Here is a 22,070-nt window from a genome sequence, read left to right as displayed (position 1 = left end):
CCGCAGCTGGAGTACTGTGTGCAGTTTTGGGCGCCGTACTTACGCAAGGATATTTTGGCCTCGGAGGGAGTGCAGAGGAGGTTTACTAGGCTGATACCGGAGTTGAGGGGGTTGAGCTATGAGGAGAGGCTGAATAAACTAGGCTTGTACTCGTTAGAGTTTAGAAGAATGAGGGGAGATCTCATTGAGACGTATAAGATGATGGATGGGATGGATAGGATAGAGGTGGAGAGACTCTTCTCGCTCAGAAAGGACAGTAGGACTAGGGGGCACAGCCTCAAGATAAAGGGGAGGCGGTTTAGAACGGAGTTGAGGAGGAACTTCTTCACTCCAAGGGTGGTGAATCTCTGGAATTCTCTGCCCGTTGAGGTGGTGGAGGCTGCCTCGCTAAATATTTTTAAGACGCGGGTTGATGGGTTTTTGATAGAGGGGATTAAGGGTTATGGGGAGAGGGCGGGAATGTGGAACTGAGACACGACAGATCAGCCATGATCTTCTTGAATGGCGGGGCAGGCTCGAGGGGCTAGATGGCCTACTCCTGCTCCTATTTCTTATGTTCTTATGTTCAACGGACAGTTAGATCTCACTGAGAAATTCTGGTCAAATCGTGATTGCAACTCATTTTTATGTTCTTATGTAAGATAACAGGTAGGTACAATGGAGGCATTTCTACAATGGGATTGTAGAACCATGTGGATCAGCAAGCCCAAGGTCTCTGTTTTGTGGTTTGTGCTGAATTAACTTGGGTCTTTAACGTCACTCGATTCAAAACTCAAAGATTAGAAACACAGAAGAAAGGAGCAGGAAGAGGCCATTTGGCCCTTCGAGCTTGCTCTGCCGTCCATCATGATCATGGCTGAGTGTCCAACTCAGTAGCCTAACCCAGCTTTCTCCCCGTAGCCCTTGATTCCATTCGACACAAGTGCTATATATATAACCGCCTCTTGAATACATTCAATGTTTTGGCATCAACTACTTCCTGTGGTAACGATTTCCACAGGCTCACCACTCTTCGGGTGAAGAAATGTCTTCCTCGTATCTATCCTGAATCCTCAGACCGTGACCCCTGGTTCTGGACTCCCCACCACTGGGAACATCCTCCCTGCATCTACCCTGTCAAGTCCTGTTGGAATTTTATAAGTCTCTGAGATCTCCCCCCTCATTCGTCTGAACTCCGGCAAAAATAATCCAACTTAGTCAGTCTCTCCTCATGTGTCAATCCTGCCATCCCCAGAATAAGACAGGTAAATCTTTACTACGCTCCCTCAAGGGCACGAACATCCTTCTTCAGAAAAGGAGACCAGAACAGCGCACAATACTCTTCTTGGAAGCATATATGTGGAGTTTTCACTGACAGTGCTTCTGACTGCTGATTATGCTTCTGAACCTTGTATATAAATAATGAAAAGGTTCTGGAGGGATTTGAAAGCAGAGAAATTTTGGAGAAAAAGGAAAAACTGTTCACCATTTGGAATACTGACACCTTCCATCCTGGAGCTTAGGGTGTTAAAATCCCTGGGAAAAAAAACGAAGAACAAGAACAAGAAATAGACGAGACTACAGGAAGGAGAGATGGAAATGGTGTAGGAGCCTTAAGCAAGGACCTAAAAGAGTCATTTTAAAAGACTGACTAAAGTAATGACTGACTGACCGTTTACACTTGTCAGCTGCGTTGGTGCCTGACCATGGAATAATTGTGGATGTATAAGTCATGCATCAACAGCACTTCCTTCAGATGCGAACATGCGTGGCTGCATGACGATCCTTAAGGATCGAAGAATGCAACAAGCAGGCTGCACAAAAATAGAACAGTACTTCCCAAAATCTTTCCCACTGGGTCTCTAGTTTCAGGTTTTGAAGTTGCTGGGAGCTGTGGGGAGGGGAGGGGGAGGAATTAGGCCTCCAGCATTGGCTAGGTAGACCATGCCCACCATATTAAAGGCAGCTCGCTGCTGTTAACATTCAGTCAGAGCTTTGTGGCAGCTATTACTGCTCCAGAGCTCTGACCCCAAAATGTCATCTCGTGACTCCCAGTTTAGGTAGTCCTAAAACAGAAGTTGTAAGAAAACGTACTCATGCTATTTGTAGTATTGTTAGTTTAAGTATGACCGAGGGATGAGTCTGCATTTCTGATAGCCAGAGATCTAAAAGTACGTTAAGGTTATCCGAATATCTTCCATCAAGCTATTTAATATAGTATTGGAACCTCATCATTATTATACAGTCAGTGTGTGTGTGTGTATTTTCTTTTTGCAGAAATATCATTTTTATTCAAACTCAATGCATTGAATTGGGCAGACAGGACATCTGTTCCTGCAATTTAAAGTTTGCATTCAATGGAATAACCCCAAGTGGCCAGGATTTCCTCTCTTAGCTACAGTATAGCACATGAAATAATTAGGCATTTGTTCTTGAGCCTGAGAAGCGAAGCCAAATACTGCTACAGAACACATTGTCTTCTGGCTGGAGAAACAAACCAGATTCTTAACTATACAATTCCTCCCTTTCCAGCTCTTTCGGTGTTGAATTTCATTCAACTCATTGCTCATTTTGTCGCATAGAGCTTCAGCAGGCATTTACGCTGAATTTTAGGTGTGGCAAATATAAATGGAACTGAATTGGATGCATATCAGTGTACTAATTCAAAAGTTCAGTTCAGGTCTGTGTTTGAGACTACAATGGCAGGAATACCAATGAACAGACACAGCAGTATACTTTGACTGCTTTTTATTGGCTTTGAAAGTGTGGACTAGAGACGACAATATTAATATACCTGTATAGACTCCTCTGGCCTACATATCTGCCATTGCACTGGCATTGAAATTTCTAACACACCTAGATACGTTCCATCCCAAGTTCAAATTTGCTTTTAAAATGGAGAGGTCTAAAACTCTCTCTTCAACTTACCAGTTGAAAAACTTGCTAATAGGTTCTTTGCTACTGTCTGCCGTAAGCCTAGCTTCACTGGTCAGAATTTATGTTGGGGTTCCTACAACTGCGTGAGCTACAAGATTGGCACGAGACATTTTACTCTCAGTTCGAGCCCTATGCTGAATTTGGGTGCTTCAAAGCTGTCCTGCAGGATAATGACTACACCGATCAGATCATCGCTTGCGGTGTATCACACTGTATACCACATTAGGCTTGAAAAAGTGCTCAATTTAACTCAAAAGTACCCTGGAAGGGTAAAGCATCTCAGAAATTTGAACAACCTCGTTGTTTCATGCTGCTGCTCTGTAGTGACAACCTGAGTGGTATTCCCCACGGTTGTGGAGTATCTGAAGATAATTGGCATGGTGTTCATTGCTGCACTTATAAAACTTAAACCAGCAACTTGATCAAACCTGGGTGATGCCATGATACATCATGCACCTCGTAACCAGAGCAGAACATCTTTCTGGTTTGAAGGCGCTCTATCTCTCTCTCTCTCTCTCTCGAACTGAGTTTAACCTTTTTACTATTTATAAAGCTGATTTGATTTGTAATTCACTTTCTCAGTAATTATGTTTCTTGATCCTTAAGCCTTATTAGTTGAGGATATAGCCTGTTGGTTTCATGGTTTACTAAGGTCCCAGATACTGGGTGTTGCTGAACTGTTATCAGCTCAAACTGCCACAAGTTATGCTGCTAACATTGTTCAAGCTGGAGGGCACAGACTCCATGATATACTCCTCCCATCCAGATTTGGCTCAATGTCTGGCTGCTGCAATAGTTTTGGATATCAGAAGAATGATCAGCTGGTTTGTGCATTTTCTTCAGTTTTTTGAGTTTCTTTGCCACTGCACAGATGGTCTATGACTTTGAAGTTCATTTCTTCAGCCAGAGTTTTCAATACAGATTAATATGCTCAGACTTGATTGTTAAGTAACGCATTTGTTTATCTGCTTCATCATTCTTCTTCAATTTTGCTTAAATAGGCATTTTGGCTTAGGGCACTCTGTCAAATCAGTGTTTTCTATGAGTCTTGAATCATTTGGAGCATGCTGGATATAGACTGTTATTTCTGGAGCAAACCCAAGTGGTAGAAAGACTTGTTGTTCACCTTGTAGAATCTGCATGCCAGATGTTTAGAGCAGAAGGTCAAGTTTTGATTTGAAAGAAGAGCGTGTTTGCCTGTGGAAAGCACAGTTTCTGGAGAGTACATAAGAAGACTATTTCTTAACCCTGGTTTGTAAGTAGTCCTGGTTTCCTCCCTCTTTCATGTGCTCTCAGTTTTTCTTTGTCCCCTCTCCATTGCTTTCTTTCTCTGGCCCTCTCTCCACCTGGCACCTACCTTTTTTCCCATGTCGCTCCTCTGTTGTCTCAGTGTAGCTTTGTCCTTCTCTCCCCTCCCCCAATACTCTCCCTGCCTCAGCTCCCTCTCCTTCAGTCGTTTATTTCATTTTCACAGCTGGCTGTAGTCATTGTGGTGGATCTGAGTGACGGTATTTCCTCTTATTATTTTATTCCCTTTGGATTTGTACGGCAGAGTTATATTTGCAGTTGAGTCATGAGAAAACCTGTGCCAACAATTTTCCACCAATTGCTGACTGCTATTGGAGGGGAACATTAGCCCTAGACTATTGCTAGACTATTAATCCAGAAACTCAGCGAGTGTTCTGGGGACCCAGGTTTGAATCCCACCACAGCAGATAGTGGAATTTGAATTTTTAAAAAAAAAAATCTGGAATTAAGAATCTACTGATGTTAAAAAAAACCATTGTCAATTATCGAAAAAGCTCATTTCCTTAAGGGAAGGAAATCTGTCATCCTCACCTGGTCTGGCTGACAAGTGGCTCGAGAGCCACAGCAATGTGGTTCATTCTCAACAGCCCTCGGGCCACTAGGAATGGGTAATAAATGCTGGCCGGCCAGCCAGCAGCATCCGTGTCCCATAAATGAATTTTAAAAAAACCTGATGAATGATGAATTTTTTTTATTAATGACTGGGCCTGAGGAGCTCTGCTTTCTGGCAGTGGTTTATCATGGTGCCTTACAGTAGGTTGGTTCATAATTACTGAATACTAGCTAGAATTGGGACTGTTAATTCCATTATCTTGTAATTTTTAGCTTTATACTTGGGATGTGATGCTTCTGTAAAGATCAAATAAACACAGCAGGATATAGTCATTTGTGAAAAGATCTCACTAATTGTTATTGGGTTTTGTAACGATGGGAATTGCAGGCCGTTGCTTTCTTCTTCTCGACTGAAGATTACCTAAACTGTTAAAATTGTCATCATCAACTTGACTTGTGTAATTGAGTTGGTCCTCCTTTGGTATAATATAAACAGTGCTGAATATTGAGTAAGTCTCAGGCCTGTTATTGATAGAGTCACTCTGTTACATCATTCATCGACATATGTTCGACCCCATCTGGGATAATTTCAGCAGCGTGAGTTTTTCGTAGAACCACACAGCACAGGAGGAGGCTTTAGGCCTGTGATAGCTATCCAATTATATTCACTGCCTCACTCAATGGTGCATATCCCTTCTGGTAATTCAGCTCCTAATCAGTGTCGGGCAACAGTAATTTAGTTGCTCACTCACTGTTCATGATGAAACGGTCCACATCTGGATACGGGTATATGGGCATAATGTCAAAGTTTGCAGGTGACTTAAATCTCGGAAACTTAAACAGTGAGGAGGATAGTAACAGACTTGAGGAGAACTGGGGAAATGGGCAGATTTGTTACGGATGTTCAAAATCATAGAGGGTTTTGACTGAGTGAGGAGAGAGAGAGAGACTGTTTGTTTCTAGCTGTTTAAGGTAACCGGAGAGCTAAGGTTGAAGGTAATTGATGAAAGAACAAGAGGTGACGTGAGAAAAGAAGATCGATGCAGTGGATTTTTATCATTTGGAATGCACTGCTTGAAACTATTGTGGAAGCAAATTGAACAATACCTTCAAAAGGGAATTGAATAAATATTTGTAGAGGTATGAGGAAAGAATCATAGAATCCCAACAGTGCAGAAGGAGGCCATTCAGCCCATTGAGCCTGCATTGACAACAACCCCATCCAGGACTATTCCCGTAACCCCACATATTTATCCTGCCAGTCCTCCTGACACTGAAGGACAATTTAGCATGGCCAATCATCTCTCTCATCTTTGGATTGTGGGAGGAAATCCACGTGGTTCCAGGGAGAATGTGCAAACTCTGCACACACGGAGTGACCCAAGGCTGGAATCGAACCCGGATCCCTGGTGCTGTGAGACAGCAGTACCAACCACTGTGCCACAGTGCCAGAAAGCTCAGAGCGCAAATGGGATAGTGTTACACTGGCACAATGGACTGAATGGCTCCTTTCTGTTGTATCATGCTATAATGAGAAGTTATTCAACAGTAATCCTTCAAAGGTATCGCTGCTTTGGTGAATTAAAATAAATGCAGACTAATTGTTGCGGTAGGATGGGACAACCGCAAGTCATTGGTCCCTTTTTTTGGCCATTTCAAATGAAAAAAAATTAGAGCTTTCAGAAATTTACGTGAATTGTGATTTTTTTTTTAAGAAAGAAATCATTCCCTAAGTTCCTTCTATAAATGAGAATGCTATGAAGTTAGAATGTCTGAAAATACGTTGGGTGGGATTTTATGGCCTCACTCGAGAGAGACCAAAAATTCATGCCTAAGGTCAAGAGATTTCTGTTGTTGGACCATTGCCCGCTCTGATTCTGTGGCAGACGAGGTGGTACAGTTCTGGTGTTCAACTCTAATTTGTCACTTCAGTCTGTTACCCAACACCAAGTGTGACTCGACAATTTCTGATCACACTCTTGGATCTTCTGAGAGTAAGGCAAAACCACCTAATTACTGTAACTAATTTGAACCAGCTTGTATTTATATGACATCTTAAGCACAGGGAAATATCCCCAAGGCACTTTGCAGGAGCGTTATAAAGCAGTATTGTGCAGTTGCTGTCTCCGGCTGCGTGCACAGGTCGATTCCTGCGACGAAGGGACTGAACTGAGAGAAGAGGTTGAGTAGTTTGGGCTTATGAATTTAGAAGGATGAGCGATGATCGTACAGAAGATTCTGAGGCAGCACGACGGGGTAGATTCTGGGGGAAATCGCTTGTGGGTGAACCTAAAACTACGGAGCACAGTTTAAAAAGAAAGGGTCTCCCGTTTAGAGTGGCTACCAGGAGAAATTTCTGAGGATTTTTGACATTCTCTTCGTATGGAGAGCAGTTGTGGCTGGATCATTGAATATATGCAAGGTGGAATTCCTTTTGATGTACAATGTAGCCGAAGAGTCACGGAGGACAAATAGGATCGTGACTGCACTTGGATCAGCCGTTCACTCATTGAACAGTGGGACATACTCAATGGGCTCCTTTAAAAGAGGGAAGAAAGTAAGAGAGGTGCAATTGCTGAAATAATTTCTTTGGTTGAATCAGAGATTTCCAATTTGTCTTGCTTTTATTGAACGGCAATTTGCATTTATATAAGCTTCACAGGGGCATTGCGCCATAAGATGCAGCACGTAAGAAAAATTCTAAGTTGGGTGACCAAAGATTTGGTGACGGAGCCAGTTTTTAAGGAGTGTACTAAAGTAGAAGCGAGTGGCGAAGAAGCATAGACAGTGAGTTCCAGAGCATAGTGTCTAGGCAGCCGAAGGCTGGCAGTGGTGGGATGAAGAGAAATGGGAATGCATAAGAGTCATGATGTGGAGATGCCAGCGTTGGACTGGGGTAAACACAGTGAGAAGTCTGACAACACCGGGTTTAAGTCCAGCTGATTTTATTTGATGGTAAACTCAAGCTTTTGAGGTTTTTCTCCTTCGTCAGGTGAATGGAGAGTACTGGCCTCCGACAGCATATAACAGCACAGCCAGTTTACAGATTACTGATTGGAATGCGAATCTTTACACATAACATGCTATTCAAGTCTTAAAGTGGCCAACAATGTGAGTGGAAGGAGCATTGAGCACAGGTTGAAGAGATGTGTATTGTCTCCAGACAGTACAGTAAGTGAGGTTTTGCAAACCCAGGCGAGTCACGGGGGTTACAGATAGTGCGACATGAATCCAAGATCCCTGTTGAGACAGTCCTCGTGTGTGGAACTTGGCTATCAGTCTCTGCTCAGCGACTCTGTGCTGTCGCGTGTCGTGAAGGCCGCCTTGGAGAATGCTTACCCGAAGGTCAGAGGCCGATTGCCCGTGACCACTGAAGTGTTTGCCAAGAGGAAGGGAACAGTCTTGCCTGATGATTGTCGAGCGATGTTCATTCATCCGTTGTCGTAGCGCCTGCGTGGTCTCCCCAATGTACTATGCTTCGGGACATCCTTTCTTGCAACGTATTAGGTAGACAACGTTGGCCGAGTTGCAAGACTATGTACCTGGTGGATGGTATTCTCGTGTGATGATGTCATTCCCTGCCCAGTGAAGCAGTTGAAGCTACCTCATTGAATGCTTTTAAGGTAAGGATAGGTAAATTTTTGAATAGTAAAGGAATTAAGGGTTCTGGTGAGTGGGTGGGTGAGTGGAGCTGAGTCCACAAAAAGACCAGCCATAATCTTATTGAAAGGTGGAGCAGGCTTGAAGAGCCAGATGGCCTACTCCTGCTGCTAGTTGTTAGAAATGTAACAACTGAACATAAGAATCTAAGGGAAGTAAGAGTTCACAACTTGGCAAAGGACATAAATAAATAAAGCAAGGTCATGAAACTTTATTTTATCCAGGAATAGGGGCAGTAAGGAGAACATGAAAGATTTTATTTTCTGGGAATGTTAGGTTTCGAAGAAGGATTAAGAACAATGGCGCAAATACGAAAAATGAAAAGCGTACTAAATAGGGATGTGAGCTGTGTTTAGGAATGCCAATGTAAGGCTTCCTGGAGTGGAGCTCTGTGTTGGGGAAAGAACTGTGAAGAAGCAAAGTGAGGCAGTTTTCAGTTTTGAACCCATAAGTGTCTATTGCTTTCAGAAAGCAAAGTTTTTTGTTTTCAGTGTTTTTTTTTTCCTTAACTTTCCACAGCAGTGTGGAAGAAAGAAAGAAGCCCTGTGACATCACCCCCCCCCCCCCCCCCCCCGTAACACTAGTAGGCTTGCCTTGTGGTAATATTGGAATTTTTAAGAGACTAAGTATCTATCAAGGAGTGTTGCTTAAGTGGGTGTTGGTGAGTCCAACCAAGTAGGAAATTTTTGTTGAGGGAATGATCTGTAAGATAATTTTATCTGTGTAAATAATCTTGTGTTTATATTGTATTTCATTTTGTGAATAAATATTTTCAAGTGTTACTGAAAATTGTGCCTTCTGACTTGCGTGACTGTATCTTCCCATGGTAAAATGCAAAAAGTAAAGAGTTGAGAGAGCTTGCCAAGTTTCCCCGTGGGATTTGGTTTGCATGGCACTTACCACCTGCCAAATCAGAACAAAGGTCACTCACCAAATTGCTGTTTGTGGGACATTTACTGTGACTTGGAGTTTGCTGACAAAACAACAGTTGCTGCACTTCAAAAATGTTTAATTGTCTGCAAGCTGTGGCATGCAAATATATAACATAAATGCTTATTTTCTGTGCATTCTTGATGGCTTAAGTCATTGAAATCACTGTCTGAATTTACATGTAAACATTAGGCATGAGCCAGCTGTTTTTTGTTTTTATGCTCTGATAAAAGCAGCTAAAATGAGTCAACACTTGATTATTGCTTGCTGGGTGTTTATTCATCTCATTATGTCATTATTGACTTACCAGCTTCCTGCTTACAATCAGAGGAAGTGTTGCTGTCTGTGAGTGATCGCTCAGCATTACAATACCTGTCGTCTTGTGATACAATGTTTCCACCTCAATAAAATTATTTCTTGCTGCAATTTTCTGTCTATGACAGTGGTAACAGCTTTTGCCTTGATTGGATTCCATCAATTGTTCCTTTTTAAATTTTATGCTATTTTGGGGCTTTCTTTCATTTATAAATCATGGTTCATTCTACAGTTCCTTCTGTAACAGACAGAAACTGATACCATGAAATGAAGAAGTCCATTATTTGCAATAGTGTTGTGCTTCACAAAGGTGATAAAATAAAAAACATTCGGTCATTTTTGAATTTAGTTTGAAGTAAGTTCATTTTAACCTTTCAACCCCAGCGCCCTTTTTTTGACAATTGTACTTAAAATCCAGTAGCAGCTTCTACTGTGAATATTTACTTTGAAATGATGACATGATTTACGCATCACATATACTCTTAACATTCCCAAAATGCATTTATTAAAGTGTTTATAATTGAGCGTATGTGCTCAATGATGGTGGAAATGTTTCAGAAAAAGCAAATTTTAAGATTTTCTCTGTTTCAAAGAAAAATGCTGAAAAATGTTATGTTCTGCAGATTCATGGACGTAGTTTGGCTTGTTTGCCCCTAAAAATGCAACATTGTGAAATTGTCCAGTAATTTTAACCTACAGTAATAAATAGTAAAGCAAACATACTTAAATGCCAGCATTTGAGAGCCCTTTCTACTGAAACTGTTTACGAGTTTCCCGCACATTTCCCGCAATTCAAATTAACATGCCACTGTTAATCCTGATTTCACACTTTGAGCAAAAATGTGGGAGGCACTTTCTATTTCTGCCATTATGTTGTCTTGAATTGTTTTTGTGTTAGGAGTATGATTTAGCAAAAAATTTAAGCTGAACTTTTTAACCTTCAAAGTTTTCAGTGTTTAAAAAAAACCTTTGTCTCCAGCTTCAGTATGCTTCCATTACTGCAGTATCCCCTCTCAAAAAAATCCTCCTTTTTCATTCTGCATTGTTGTATGGATATTCAACGCCAGGTTACGCACTCACTGATGCATGAGAAGTGTAAGAGTTCTTCATGCCTTGCTTCAAGGACTAGTTTCTTTGGTACATGTATTGTGAATGCCTCTGAATTTGAGGGCGACAGGAGTAATTTCAGTTATTGCATTGAATATTAACTCTTTCTCCCCCTCTCTCTCTTCTACAGTCATTGTTGCTGCTGGGTGGAGTTGCTCTCGTCTGCCTCGCCCTCAACCTCCTCTTTCTTCTGTTCTATTCCTTTTGGCTGTGCTGTCGGAGGAAGAGTGAAGATCAGCCAAATGCAGACTGCTGCTGTACAGCATGGTGTGTCATCATAGCAACACTTGTGTGCAGGTGAGAAATGCCCATCCGTTTTGAGTCGTGTTCCTTGTGCAGATATTTACTTTTTTTCCCTTGGCTATGGTGAAGCTTATTTGTCTCGGTGATGCAGAACTCTTCTATGTGAAATGTGAGGTGATGCATTCTGATGGGAAGAACATGGGGAGGCAATATAAAGTAATGGGTGCAATTCTTAAGGGAGTGCAGAAGCATTGGGACCTGGTGTATGTGTACATAGATCATTGGAGGTAACAGGACAGGTGAAGCCAGCAGTTCGTCAAGCACAGAGCATCCTGGGCTTTAATAACAGTGGTATAGAGTAAATGAGCAAGGCGGTAATGCTGAACTTATGCAAGACACTGGTTATACCTCAGAACTGTACACAGTAACCCAGCTGAGTGCCACATAATAGGAAGAATGTAAATGCATTGGAGGGAGTGGAGAAGAACTTTACAAGAATGGTTCCAGGGATGAGAAACTTCATATATGAGAACACATTGGAGAGGTCGGGACTGTTCTTGGAGAGAAGAAGGCTAAGAGAAGAATTGATAGGGGTGCTCAAAATCATGAGGGGCTGGATGGAGTAGATAGTGAGAAACTATAAAAGGATAGAGGGCCTAGATTTGAAATGATTTGCAATCATCCCACTCCCGGGTCTGTCGGTGCCCTTACTCCATGCCATCTTTATGCTTCCACTACCGGCCTCTGTCTCAGGCCCGGCACCCTGTCCCTCCACCTTGGGGTGGGGCGGGATCCGTCGCTGCCCTTTGCGGGGGTGTGGTCTGTGCGGGAGAGTGGGAAGAGCCCCCTCTTCCCCCTCTCCCTCACCATTTACTCATTTACTGCCGATTTTGAGCCTAATATAGCCTTTTTCTTGGAGCTAATTACCACCTCAGCTGCCTTATTGTGATCTTAATTGCCTCCTTTGAAGTCTTGCATTGTTTACAGACTCCCTTTTTAGAATTGCCCTGTAACTGAAGTCTTTTCTGATTTTTCTGCCCCTTGTCCTTTGTTCCTCCTTGTGGTTGTGTCATGAAATATTGTACAACTTTAAATACGTTACTGCATTAAGAGTGTCAACTGCCACAGCTGCTCTCTGTGTGTCTGTGTCTGTGTCTCTCACTCTGATTTTCCTACTTTATGGCATTTTGGCTGGAACTACAGCTCCTGTTTCTTGGATTTGTCTTTTCAAACTGTTATCTTTTTGCTGCTGGAGAACTTTGATTTCGATTTCCACAGTTTTCTCATTTCCCTGGCTGGTTGGAGAATTTTTTTTGTTGCAAATGTGCCATTCGTTTTGTTTATTTCATTTGGAGATCAATGCTGTCCTTTCCGGACTCTAATATTCTTTCAACTTTTTAAGGCTCGTTCAGCAGCACAGTTCTAGAACTTGATTCCTAATAGTATTCTGGGCAGCAGTCAGATGGATGACAGTGGTTCAAGAAAGCTCACCGCTACCTTCTCAAAAGCACTTGGAGATGGGCAATAAATGCTGGCCTCCCCAGCGACACCCAGATCCCATGAACGAATGAAAAAAATGTGAGATCCAGAATGGGATAAAATGAACAGACTGGAGCCAGCTCAGTGGGGTTTAAAAATATAAAAGTCAGCTTATTTTGAAATCATCCTTGCAATTGTTGAAAACAAGCATTGATCAGAAGTAGCCACCTGTCCTCTTTGTGGGTGAATAGATTTCACAAGCTTTATGTTGGTGCTTCGACATGGAGTTCTCTTCTAACTCACTTCATGACCAATGTAAGGGGATTTTCTCAAGCGTCCCTCTGGGGGTGTCTTGTATTCAGCTAATCGTAGCTAACGCAAAGACTTGCGAAAGACAGTATGCAGTTAAAGACGTTCTTTATTTGACCAACACTTATTGGGAGAGAGATAGTCAGAGGATTCCAGCTTTCTCTCTGACGTTACATCACACGAGCACAGCAGATGTACATTTCTGAAGATTTGATCCTTCTGCCCAGCCTGCCATCTAAGCTGGATGGTCCAATTACATTCATACACTTTATTTATTTTGGCCAATAGCATTCTACCTTTGAGCTGAATCAAGAATTCATTAGACAGCCAAACCCAGAGGTTCTTCCTCTGTTGCCTAGTAACCTTACCTGCACAAATCCAGTCGGGTCGCTCTGAGCACCTGCAGTCCTGGGAACAAGAAGGAAGTCATCTCTTAACTGTTTTCTGTCCCCTTATCGGTGGAGGCTGATTACATCTTTTCGTTGCAGTTAGAAGCTGAATCTTGCTATTCATTTCAAAAACCTTGGTAGTTTGTAGCTGCCTGGCCTGCCTCTAATGATAGGATATATGATTTATGCTTCTTTGTTCCAAAAGAATGTGGTCTGTCTAATTAAACTTATTTCCCATTATGCCAAGGGGTAACTTGCTTATTGACCAAAACTCAAGAAAATACAAAAATACTGTTTAAATCTATAATACTTGTTCAAAAATAATTATGTATGTGCTTTTGCAGACAATATCTTCGTATAATATATAACCAAGGTATACTGTGTCCCTATTTTAAACTAGCCTGCTTTGTTTTAATCTCAAAGCAGGGGTTTCTGTCTCTCCTATTCCACCTGGCTAACATTGTAATAAGCAAGAGTGATGTATCTGTGATTTTTATGTACAGGATTCTCCTTTGATCTAGCAACAGTCTATCCTGATGAAATTTTGAAGGCAAGTTCATTGTTGCATAACAGTTAAACATGAACTAGAATGTTCCAGTAGGATATTAATGCTTTACAGCATTGCAGTTAGATTATTAATGGTGCTTTGTCCTCTCTCTGGGCTGCTTGCATCTCTTTGGCCAGCTTGTTGGCATCTTAAGAAGCATACAACTCCCATCTTTGAATTTGGCATTTTAGAAGTAATTTAAAATGAGAAAGCAAGTTTTGAGGAAAAATAGAAATAAAACATGGAAGAAGTCCTTTTATTGTGCTTATATTGCTGCCCTGTGTCACTTGGATTGACACATTAAACTTTCTCCTTCATGGAATCGTTATGTCTGTAATTGCATTTACTGTGGTTACACAGCAGTATTCTGCAGTACCCAAAAGAGATACCACTGAAACACAATGTCTTAAAACAGTGCATTCATCCAACACTTGACTCTTGTTTATCCTGAAATAATACCCCCCCCCGATTTGCTTGAAGTATAGTTTTTCCTTCCCCGACATCCATCCTCCTCTTGGTTAAACTTGGGAAATTTGCAGATATGACAATAGTTTGTCCTTGCAATGTTAAACCACGATTTTCTAATTGATACGTTAATCTAGAGTTAAAGGTTAAAATATCACTAGTTGAATTGTTTACATCCACAATAACGTTTATACTTAGCTTGCATCAATTTTCTGACAAATAAAATCTTGTAATGGAATAGCTGTACTTTTGGAGTGCTTGTCATGAATTTATAACCATGGTGCTTGGCAGTCATGTGGTTTCCATCATAGCTATTCTTTGAATGGATGAAGTTAGCTGACCAGGCCCTGCTTTCCATGCAAGCCCACCTGCCCATTAGTGACAACTAATGGCTTCTGTCAAGAACACCGCTGATGTTAGGTGTGCAGTCATCCCAAAACCCAAAGGGTAGCTTTGGAATGCGAGGTCTTAATTTAGTTTTCAGTTTTGATATAATTTGAGAACTGATATGTAAACCAGTGAGCAAAGGTCCAGTCTTGTTATATTAATTCAAAGAGAATAGTGTTTATTAATTTGAAGAAACAACCATCCCATACAATTTAACTTGCTGCTAAGTTCAACAAATCATTACGACCTACGAGTTGTATCTTCAACTTTGGGAAGCCATTCTTCTGATTCAGTGTAGAGTTTGAGATTTTCAAACGACAGCTTCTAGCATAAGATCGTCTGTTCTGAGAGAACTTTCTTCCAGTTGGTTGTAGCTATGATCATAACTGCTACTAATATAGCATATTTCCCTTTTGATCTCAATCTCTATCTAAAGGACTCAGTTAGAAGCCATTCTTTTAGCATGTGTGTGTATTCTTATGTTTCCACTTTGAACTCATCTCTTCTGTATTTTCAACACCTACAATTCTCTACTCTATTGTTTCCCACTTCACTTAAGTAAATATCTGTTTATCCTGCTGTTGAGCTAATTTGCATTTCAAAATGCTTCAGGCAGCTGCAGCCTTATTCCCTTTTACCCAATTTTTTGAACTTTATTTTACCTAATTCTTAAACATTTTTGCTTCCTTCAAGTTTATTTTATTAATCACAAGTAGTCTTACATTAACACTACAATGAAGTTACTTTGAAAATCCCCTAGAAGCCATACTCCAGCACCTGTTTGGGTGCACTGAGGGAGAATTTAGCATGGTCAGTGCACCTAATCAGCATGTCTATCGGACTGTTGGGTCGGGGGGAAACCTGAGCACCCAGAGGAAAGCCACGCAGACACAGGGAGAACGTGCAAACTCCACACACAGTGACCCAGGCTGGGAATTGAACTTGGGTCCCTGGCACTGAGGCAGTAGTGCTGACCACTGTGCCATCATGCAACCCCCAATCCCTAGCTCACTGTGGTACTTAGAAATGTAATTGGGAGAACAAAGACTGTGGCTGATGAATTTCTGTTAAGATTTTGTTAATGAACTATAAGAGTTCACTCTTAACTGATCCAATAGCTTATGAATATAATTCTTTTTTCACTTGCTGCTAACTCCACCTTGGTTTAAACTGTGGGGTATTATGATCAACTGGAGACAAAGTGGATGCAACTGTCCTGGGCACGTACATCAGTGCTGAGTTTTCCACCTCACTTAAGATCTTTGGTTGCATTTCATTTCTTGAAAATGGCTTGTGGCAATAAGCTATGTATGTAGTGGATGTGAGTCCTGATTGACACGTGGGTGGTACAGTTGCTACGCTGCCAGAATGGCGAGGGGTGGGCAGCAAACAGTCTGCCACCAGCCGTGTCTTCACCACGAATGACTTCACTTTTGTTGCTCACAATGTGGTGGTAAAGTGAAATGTGAAGTGACGTTTGCAACCTCAGCAAAAGAAACTGTTGTTATTGTTCTTTTCTAATATTTAAGGTGACAGAGATAACACCAATTTCGACTACATAAATTTTGAAACTCAAAGAAGCCTTTGACTAAACACTGCTGATTCCACTTTGTGACTGCTACATATAAATTCCCTTCAAATAACTTTGACAGTCTTCCTTTATGACTGTTACTTAGCTCTCTTAAATATCTTAGATGTGATGTTTATGACTAAATGGTGAGGGTTCCTTCGCTCTATGCTGTAACTATTTTGTTTTCTGGCCAGGATGGAGAACTTTAGGTTGTGGGGTAAAATTTGTTTGACATCCAGTGTTCCAGGTAACATTTCTTTGCCTTGTTTTTTGGAATGCTCAGTGGTATTATGCTGTTCACCTGACTTTACCTTCATTTGCTCCTGATTAATTTATCCTCATTATTTGCGTATCGAAGTGTGCAACATATGATGCCATTTCTGTGGTTCAAGAAAAGAAATGTATCTCTGATGTTGAATCATTCCATTGGTCACCACAAATGTTGGAACTGCTATGTTGCAGAAGGGAATGTATATGAATCACTGGCATTTTGTCTGATCCTGTGACCAGAATCTTGGTGTGAATATTATAAGAACATAAGAACATAAGAAATAGGAGCAGGAGTAGGCCATCCAGCCCTTCGAGTCTGCCCCGCCATTCAATAAGATCATGGCTGATCTGTCGCTGCTCAGTTCCGCTTTCCCGCCCTCTCCCCATAACCCTTAATCCCCTCTCCTATCAAAAACCCATCAACCCGCGTCTTAAAAATATTTAGCGAGGCAGCCTCCACCACTTCAACGGGCAGAGAATTCCAGAGATTCACCACCCTTTGAGTGAAGAAGTTCCTCCTCAACTCCGTTCTAAACCGCCCCCCTTTTATCTTGAGGCTGTGCCCCCTAGTCCTACTGTCTTTTTTTATGGTCTCTTCATATATGGTAGTCATAGTATAAAACAAATTAAATGGAAACAGCCACCTGTGGTTTAAAGTGACCGCTTTAGTCATTCAAGGCATCTTCATCTAACATCCAGCTGTCATATAAATCTGAGTGCTTTCACTCGATATGATGTGCAATGTGTGTATTTATCCAGAGACAGCTGTGCCAAGCATCTAAGTGGGTCTAATCTCCACAGTCTCATTTTATCAGCATGTGCGATATTTGGAAGGTATTAGAAACAAATCTTGTGATTCTAGAGATAAGTTTATTTTCCGAAGATAATGCAGTGAAAAACAGCAATGCTTAAATGCGGTAGGAAATAGAGCCGTGAGATTGGTAACCCTCCTGGAAGGAGTGACTGGGAGAAATTTGGGCTTTTCAGTCTTGCCACCAGGCAGTTGATGGGGAATTCATAGAGTTATGCCCAAGAATAAACACGCAAAACTGAACTGGAATACGATTTTAAACTAATGGGCCAAATGTCTCTGTCACCTCTACTAATTTTGGTGGTTAATCTGTAACGGGGGTTGAAACTACGGTCTGAACCATTGACCTTTTATTATGGATGCCAGCAAGTTGTTGGTACAAAGTAATCGAGGAGAGTCGAGGGTGTCTCACCAGCGGTTGCAGGATGTTCTGAAGGGGGAGGGTGAACTGTCAGTTGCTGTGGGTACACGTTGATACAAACGACACAGGTTAAAAAAGAATGAGGGTCCTAAAAGCAGAATGTGGAGAGCCAGGAAACAAGTTGAAAAATAGGACCTCAAAGGACTACTACCAATACCATGTGCTAATTATAGTGATGATGTGGAGATACCGGCGTTGGACAGGGGTAAACGCACTAAGAAGTCTCAACACCAGGTTAAAGTCCAACAGGTTTATTTGGTAGCAAAAGCCACTAGCTTTCAGGCTTTTCCCCTTTGTCGGGTGAGTGGGGAGTTCTGATCGCAAACTGAGCATGTAAAGGCACACGCTCGGTTTACGGAATACTGATTAGAATGCGAGCCTTTACAGCCATTCTGGTCTTAAAGGTGCAGGCAGTGAGATTGGGGATAATGTTAAGCATAGGTTAAAGAGATGTGTATTGTCTCCAGACAGGCTGAGCAGATAGCCATGTTCCGCACACATGAGGACGGCCTCAACCGGGATCTTGGGTTCATGTCACACTATTTGTAACTCGCCTTACTTGCCTGGGCTTGCAGTATCTCGCTTACTGTCCTGTCTGGAGACAATACACATCTCTTTACTCTATGCGTAATGCTATTTCCACTCACATTGTCGACACCTTTAAGATTTGAATAGCTGTAAAGAACACATTCTAATCGGTATTCTGTAAACGGAGTGTATGCCTTTTACTTGCTCTGTTTGTTATCAGAACTCCCCACTCAGCTGACGAAGGGGAAAAGCCCCGTGTTTGCTACTGAATAAACCTGTTGGACTTTAACCTGGTGTTGTGAGACTTAGTAGTTAGAGTAGAACGGCAGGATATGTAGGGTGAATGCATGGCTGACCACTTTCTTGTGCACTCAGTATTTTATTTTGTTTTATAATGCTCTTGTAAAGTTGTTTGGGGCATTTTGTTACATTAAAGATGCTAGATAAATATAAACTTAATCTTTTTAAACAGTACTACTTAATACCCCTTGCCATCCCTGTGCTGTACAAGATAGCTGCTCTGTTGGGATCTGTGTAAGAGCTTTCAAAATGAATGGTCCTTCTTTCCCATTGAATAATTCATTGCTTTCCCAAGCACCTCTACTGATGTGCTTGAGATTGGGAATGAGTTTACATCCCACTATTATGTGGCATGTCATTGCATCAGTTACAGCAGATTGGAGGGTATAAGCTGATCTTTGAAGACTCAAAAAAATTTCAAAAAAGGTGTCGACTTGTACAAGAGTATAAAACACAAATCGGTGGTAAGGGCAAGGGTAGTCACCATGTTGGAATACGGGGGAAAAAAAACCCAGCAATGATTCACATTAGATTTAATTGTACCAAGATACCTTTAACTGTAATCGGTACATTTTAAAACCATCCAGTTCATTGTCTTTGGGATCTGAGAAAAAAGTTCATGTACTACTTTGCAGGTCACTTTGGCTATGGCATAATTACAAGGATCCTACTCTGGATCAGATTGGCACTTTTGCTTTCAAAATCATGCCACCGCAACAAACCATTGTCTTGTCCATCCATCAAATTGCATGTTTGAACAATCTGATGATATTTGGTGCACAAGTAGCATTCCAAGATTTTGTACGGAAACCCTGCGGAGCAGCACACACCCTTCCGTTTGCTGTCAAGCTTTTTTCCCCCCTGTTAACCATCCACCTATCCCATTCGATACTGAAGTGTTCTTTGGCTTGTTGAAACACACGTCCAAAGCTTGAACTAGGGTTGATAGGCCCCCTGGGTTTTTTCAGAAGCACTTCATGGTCTTATCAGTTAAGTAGACTCGCAATTTGACCCACAATAAAGCTACGTTCTTCACATAGGCCAAAAGGGATGCCTGTTCTACACATTATCCATCCTCATACATCCAATTATATGGACGTGCACAAAAGTTTCTACAAGAAACTTGATCTTTACGTTGTTCGCTCGTAAAATTGCGGAATTGCCATATATTCTAATTTAATTCTCTTGGCCATGCAGACAAGTGCTACTGTGAATCTTGTCCAGCGTTCAAGCGTTTTCATTTGAACTATTTACAATTCGTTCCACTACTGGGTATATTGGAATTCATGGGCATTTCACCCACATTGAGTTGATGTGACTTGGTGGGTATTTGTGTTTTTGCTGCTGTTTTGAAGAATCATCAGAAACTTTGATAATGGTAATTTTAGCTGTCAGGTCTTTTGGTAAATTTGCAATCTTGGTCATCTGTTGCAACACTTGTGGTTTTGTTCCATTAAGTGACTTCACCAGCTCGCTGTTGGTATGAAATCTTTGCTGGATGCGGGGTTTGATTTTTATGCATTGCATTCCTGGTGACGATGTAATGATTCCGATGATTTTTGAGGATGATTTTTTTTCATTCCAATGCATGCTTCTCAAAATCCCTGTTCTCGTGGAGCATTTGGCCTTGGGCATCTTCAGGGCAGATTCTTTCTTCCATTTTTGCACCGGTCATTTCACTAACGGGGTTCCCTTGCCACAGCACAGTTATTTGACAAGCTAGCAAATGTTACCACTTGTAGCTTGAAAGCAGCTTCATGCTTCACTCGTTTTGCTGGAAGACCTATTCCTGTTCGTCACTTGCTATGCCGTGCACACTATATGTTCCGTGCGGCTATGTCTTAAACTCCTGCATAGCATCTTTGCAACACAGCCGAGATCGCTGGCTTGATCCCACAAGCTGACCTATAAGGTAAATAAAACACGCATTTCTGTAGTGAAAAAAACATCCATTTAGTAGCACGAGGATAGTATTTTGTAGTTGTGAAGGTGGGGCGGGGGGGACTGTGGTTTGTCTTTTATGCCGAGTTTTGCATGAGTGTGATTTTTGCCAAACAAATGAAATGGTCTCCTATATTGGGCTGCCTTATGTGCCATGGTCTGCGGTACACTTTTAAATTGCCAAATGCAGTAACAAAGATGCAGTGTCTTTTGGATCTATGTAAACGTAAAGAAGGTACAAGTGTTAGATCTCTGGGTGGGAAGATTCATTTCCCTCCACTTTATGATCCAGACGTGAACAACTTAACATTCGTAAAGCATTGCCCTATGATTGGGCACCACCTGTGTAATCTCACCGATGCTTTGCATTTACTGAGGCAAATTATAGCCATCTGTGCAGTCATTGGTTTAAAGAGCTTGAAAAGAGGAATAGTGTACATGAACAGAGAGAAATATTAAATTTACATCGACCTGGAATACCTGTGTGTAAAAAGATGATTGAAATGCTGGAGCGCGTTTTACAAGGATCTGATTAGAGTTGTGAGCCTACAACCTTGGGAAAGATTGAGCAGACAGGATTTTCTTTCTGAAATGAGAGTAAGAGGAGACCTGATCAGCATCCAACTCGTTCGAGAGGATTCAACCTTTTCCATTCCAGACAGCATGCAGGCTGATCAGTGTCAAATTTGAAGTACCTATTCTGACCAGCAACCATCACTTTATGATGCATTTAAGGTTAAGTTAGATAAATGTATGAAGGGGAAAGGGTTTGTTGATAGGATTACATTAAGAGAACTGGATAGACATTTATGTGGCACAAATATTCCATTCTGGACCAGTTGGGCTGAATACCTGTTTAATGCTGGAGACCTGATGTAAGCTGATATTGGTAATCTAAATGTGTAGGCCAGCCAACTAAAAACCAGTAGGCCTGACCATATTTGGGTCTGTGGTAGTTAGAGAGGGAGGGTTGGTGTGAATAACCCAGCTAATCCTTGGAGTCTTTGAGCATCTTTTTTCTCTGCAGACCAGAGATTAAGAAAATGAAATGGGGAAAAGCAAGAACCAGAGTGGGTTCTTTGTCTCTCCCTCTCGCAGTCTCTCTCCATCTCTCTCTCTCTCTCTCTCTCTCTCTCCATCTCTCTCTCTCTCTCCATCTCTCTCTCCCTCTGGCAGTCTCTCTCTCCCTCTGGCAGTCTCTCTCTCCCTCTGGCAGTCTCTCTCCCTCTGGCAGTCTCTCTCTCCCCCTCTGGCAGTCTCTCTCTCCCCCTCTGGCAGTCTCTCTCTCTCTCTCCCCCTCTGGCAGTCTCTCTCTCTCTCTCCCCCTCTGGCAGTCTCTCTCTCTCTCTCCCCCTCTGGCAGTCTCTCTCTCTCTCTCTCCCCCTCTGGCAGTCTCTCTCTCTCTCTCTCCCCCTCTGGCAGTCTCTCTCTCTCTCTCTCCCCCTCTGGCAGTCTCTCTCTCTCTCTCTCCCCCTCTGGCAGTCTCTCTCTCTCTCTCTCCCCCTCTGGCAGTCTCTCTCTCTCTCTCTCCCCCTCTGGCAGTCTCTCTCTCTCTCTCTCCCCTCTGGCAGTCTCTCTCTCTCTCTCCCCCTCTGGCAGTCTCTCTCTCTCTCTCTCCCCCT

The 22,070-nt window shown here is 42.0% G+C and overlaps 1 protein-coding gene across 3 annotated transcripts in view; it reads left to right on the top strand.

The window, feature by feature from the left end:
* The window catches only part of ttyh3a (tweety family member 3a), a 168,545-nt gene that overhangs the window by 51,123 nt on the left and 95,352 nt on the right, over window positions 1-22,070 (top strand). For all 3 annotated transcript variants that reach the window (XM_080206308.1, XM_080206310.1, XM_080206309.1), the window contains exon 2: window positions 10,919-11,085. In XM_080206308.1, coding sequence (XP_080062434.1) covers window positions 10,919-11,085 — 167 coding nt within the window. The remainder of the gene's footprint in view (window positions 1-10,918; window positions 11,086-22,070) is intronic.

Source organism: Carcharhinus amblyrhynchos, chromosome 18 (assembly GCF_965287045.1).
Source record: "Carcharhinus amblyrhynchos chromosome 18, sCarAmb.v2.hapA, whole genome shotgun sequence".
NCBI classification, from domain to species: Eukaryota; Metazoa; Chordata; class Chondrichthyes; order Carcharhiniformes; family Carcharhinidae; genus Carcharhinus; species Carcharhinus amblyrhynchos.
The sequence above is the reverse complement of the archived record's forward strand: the minus strand, read 5'-3'. Positions and strand labels throughout refer to the sequence as shown.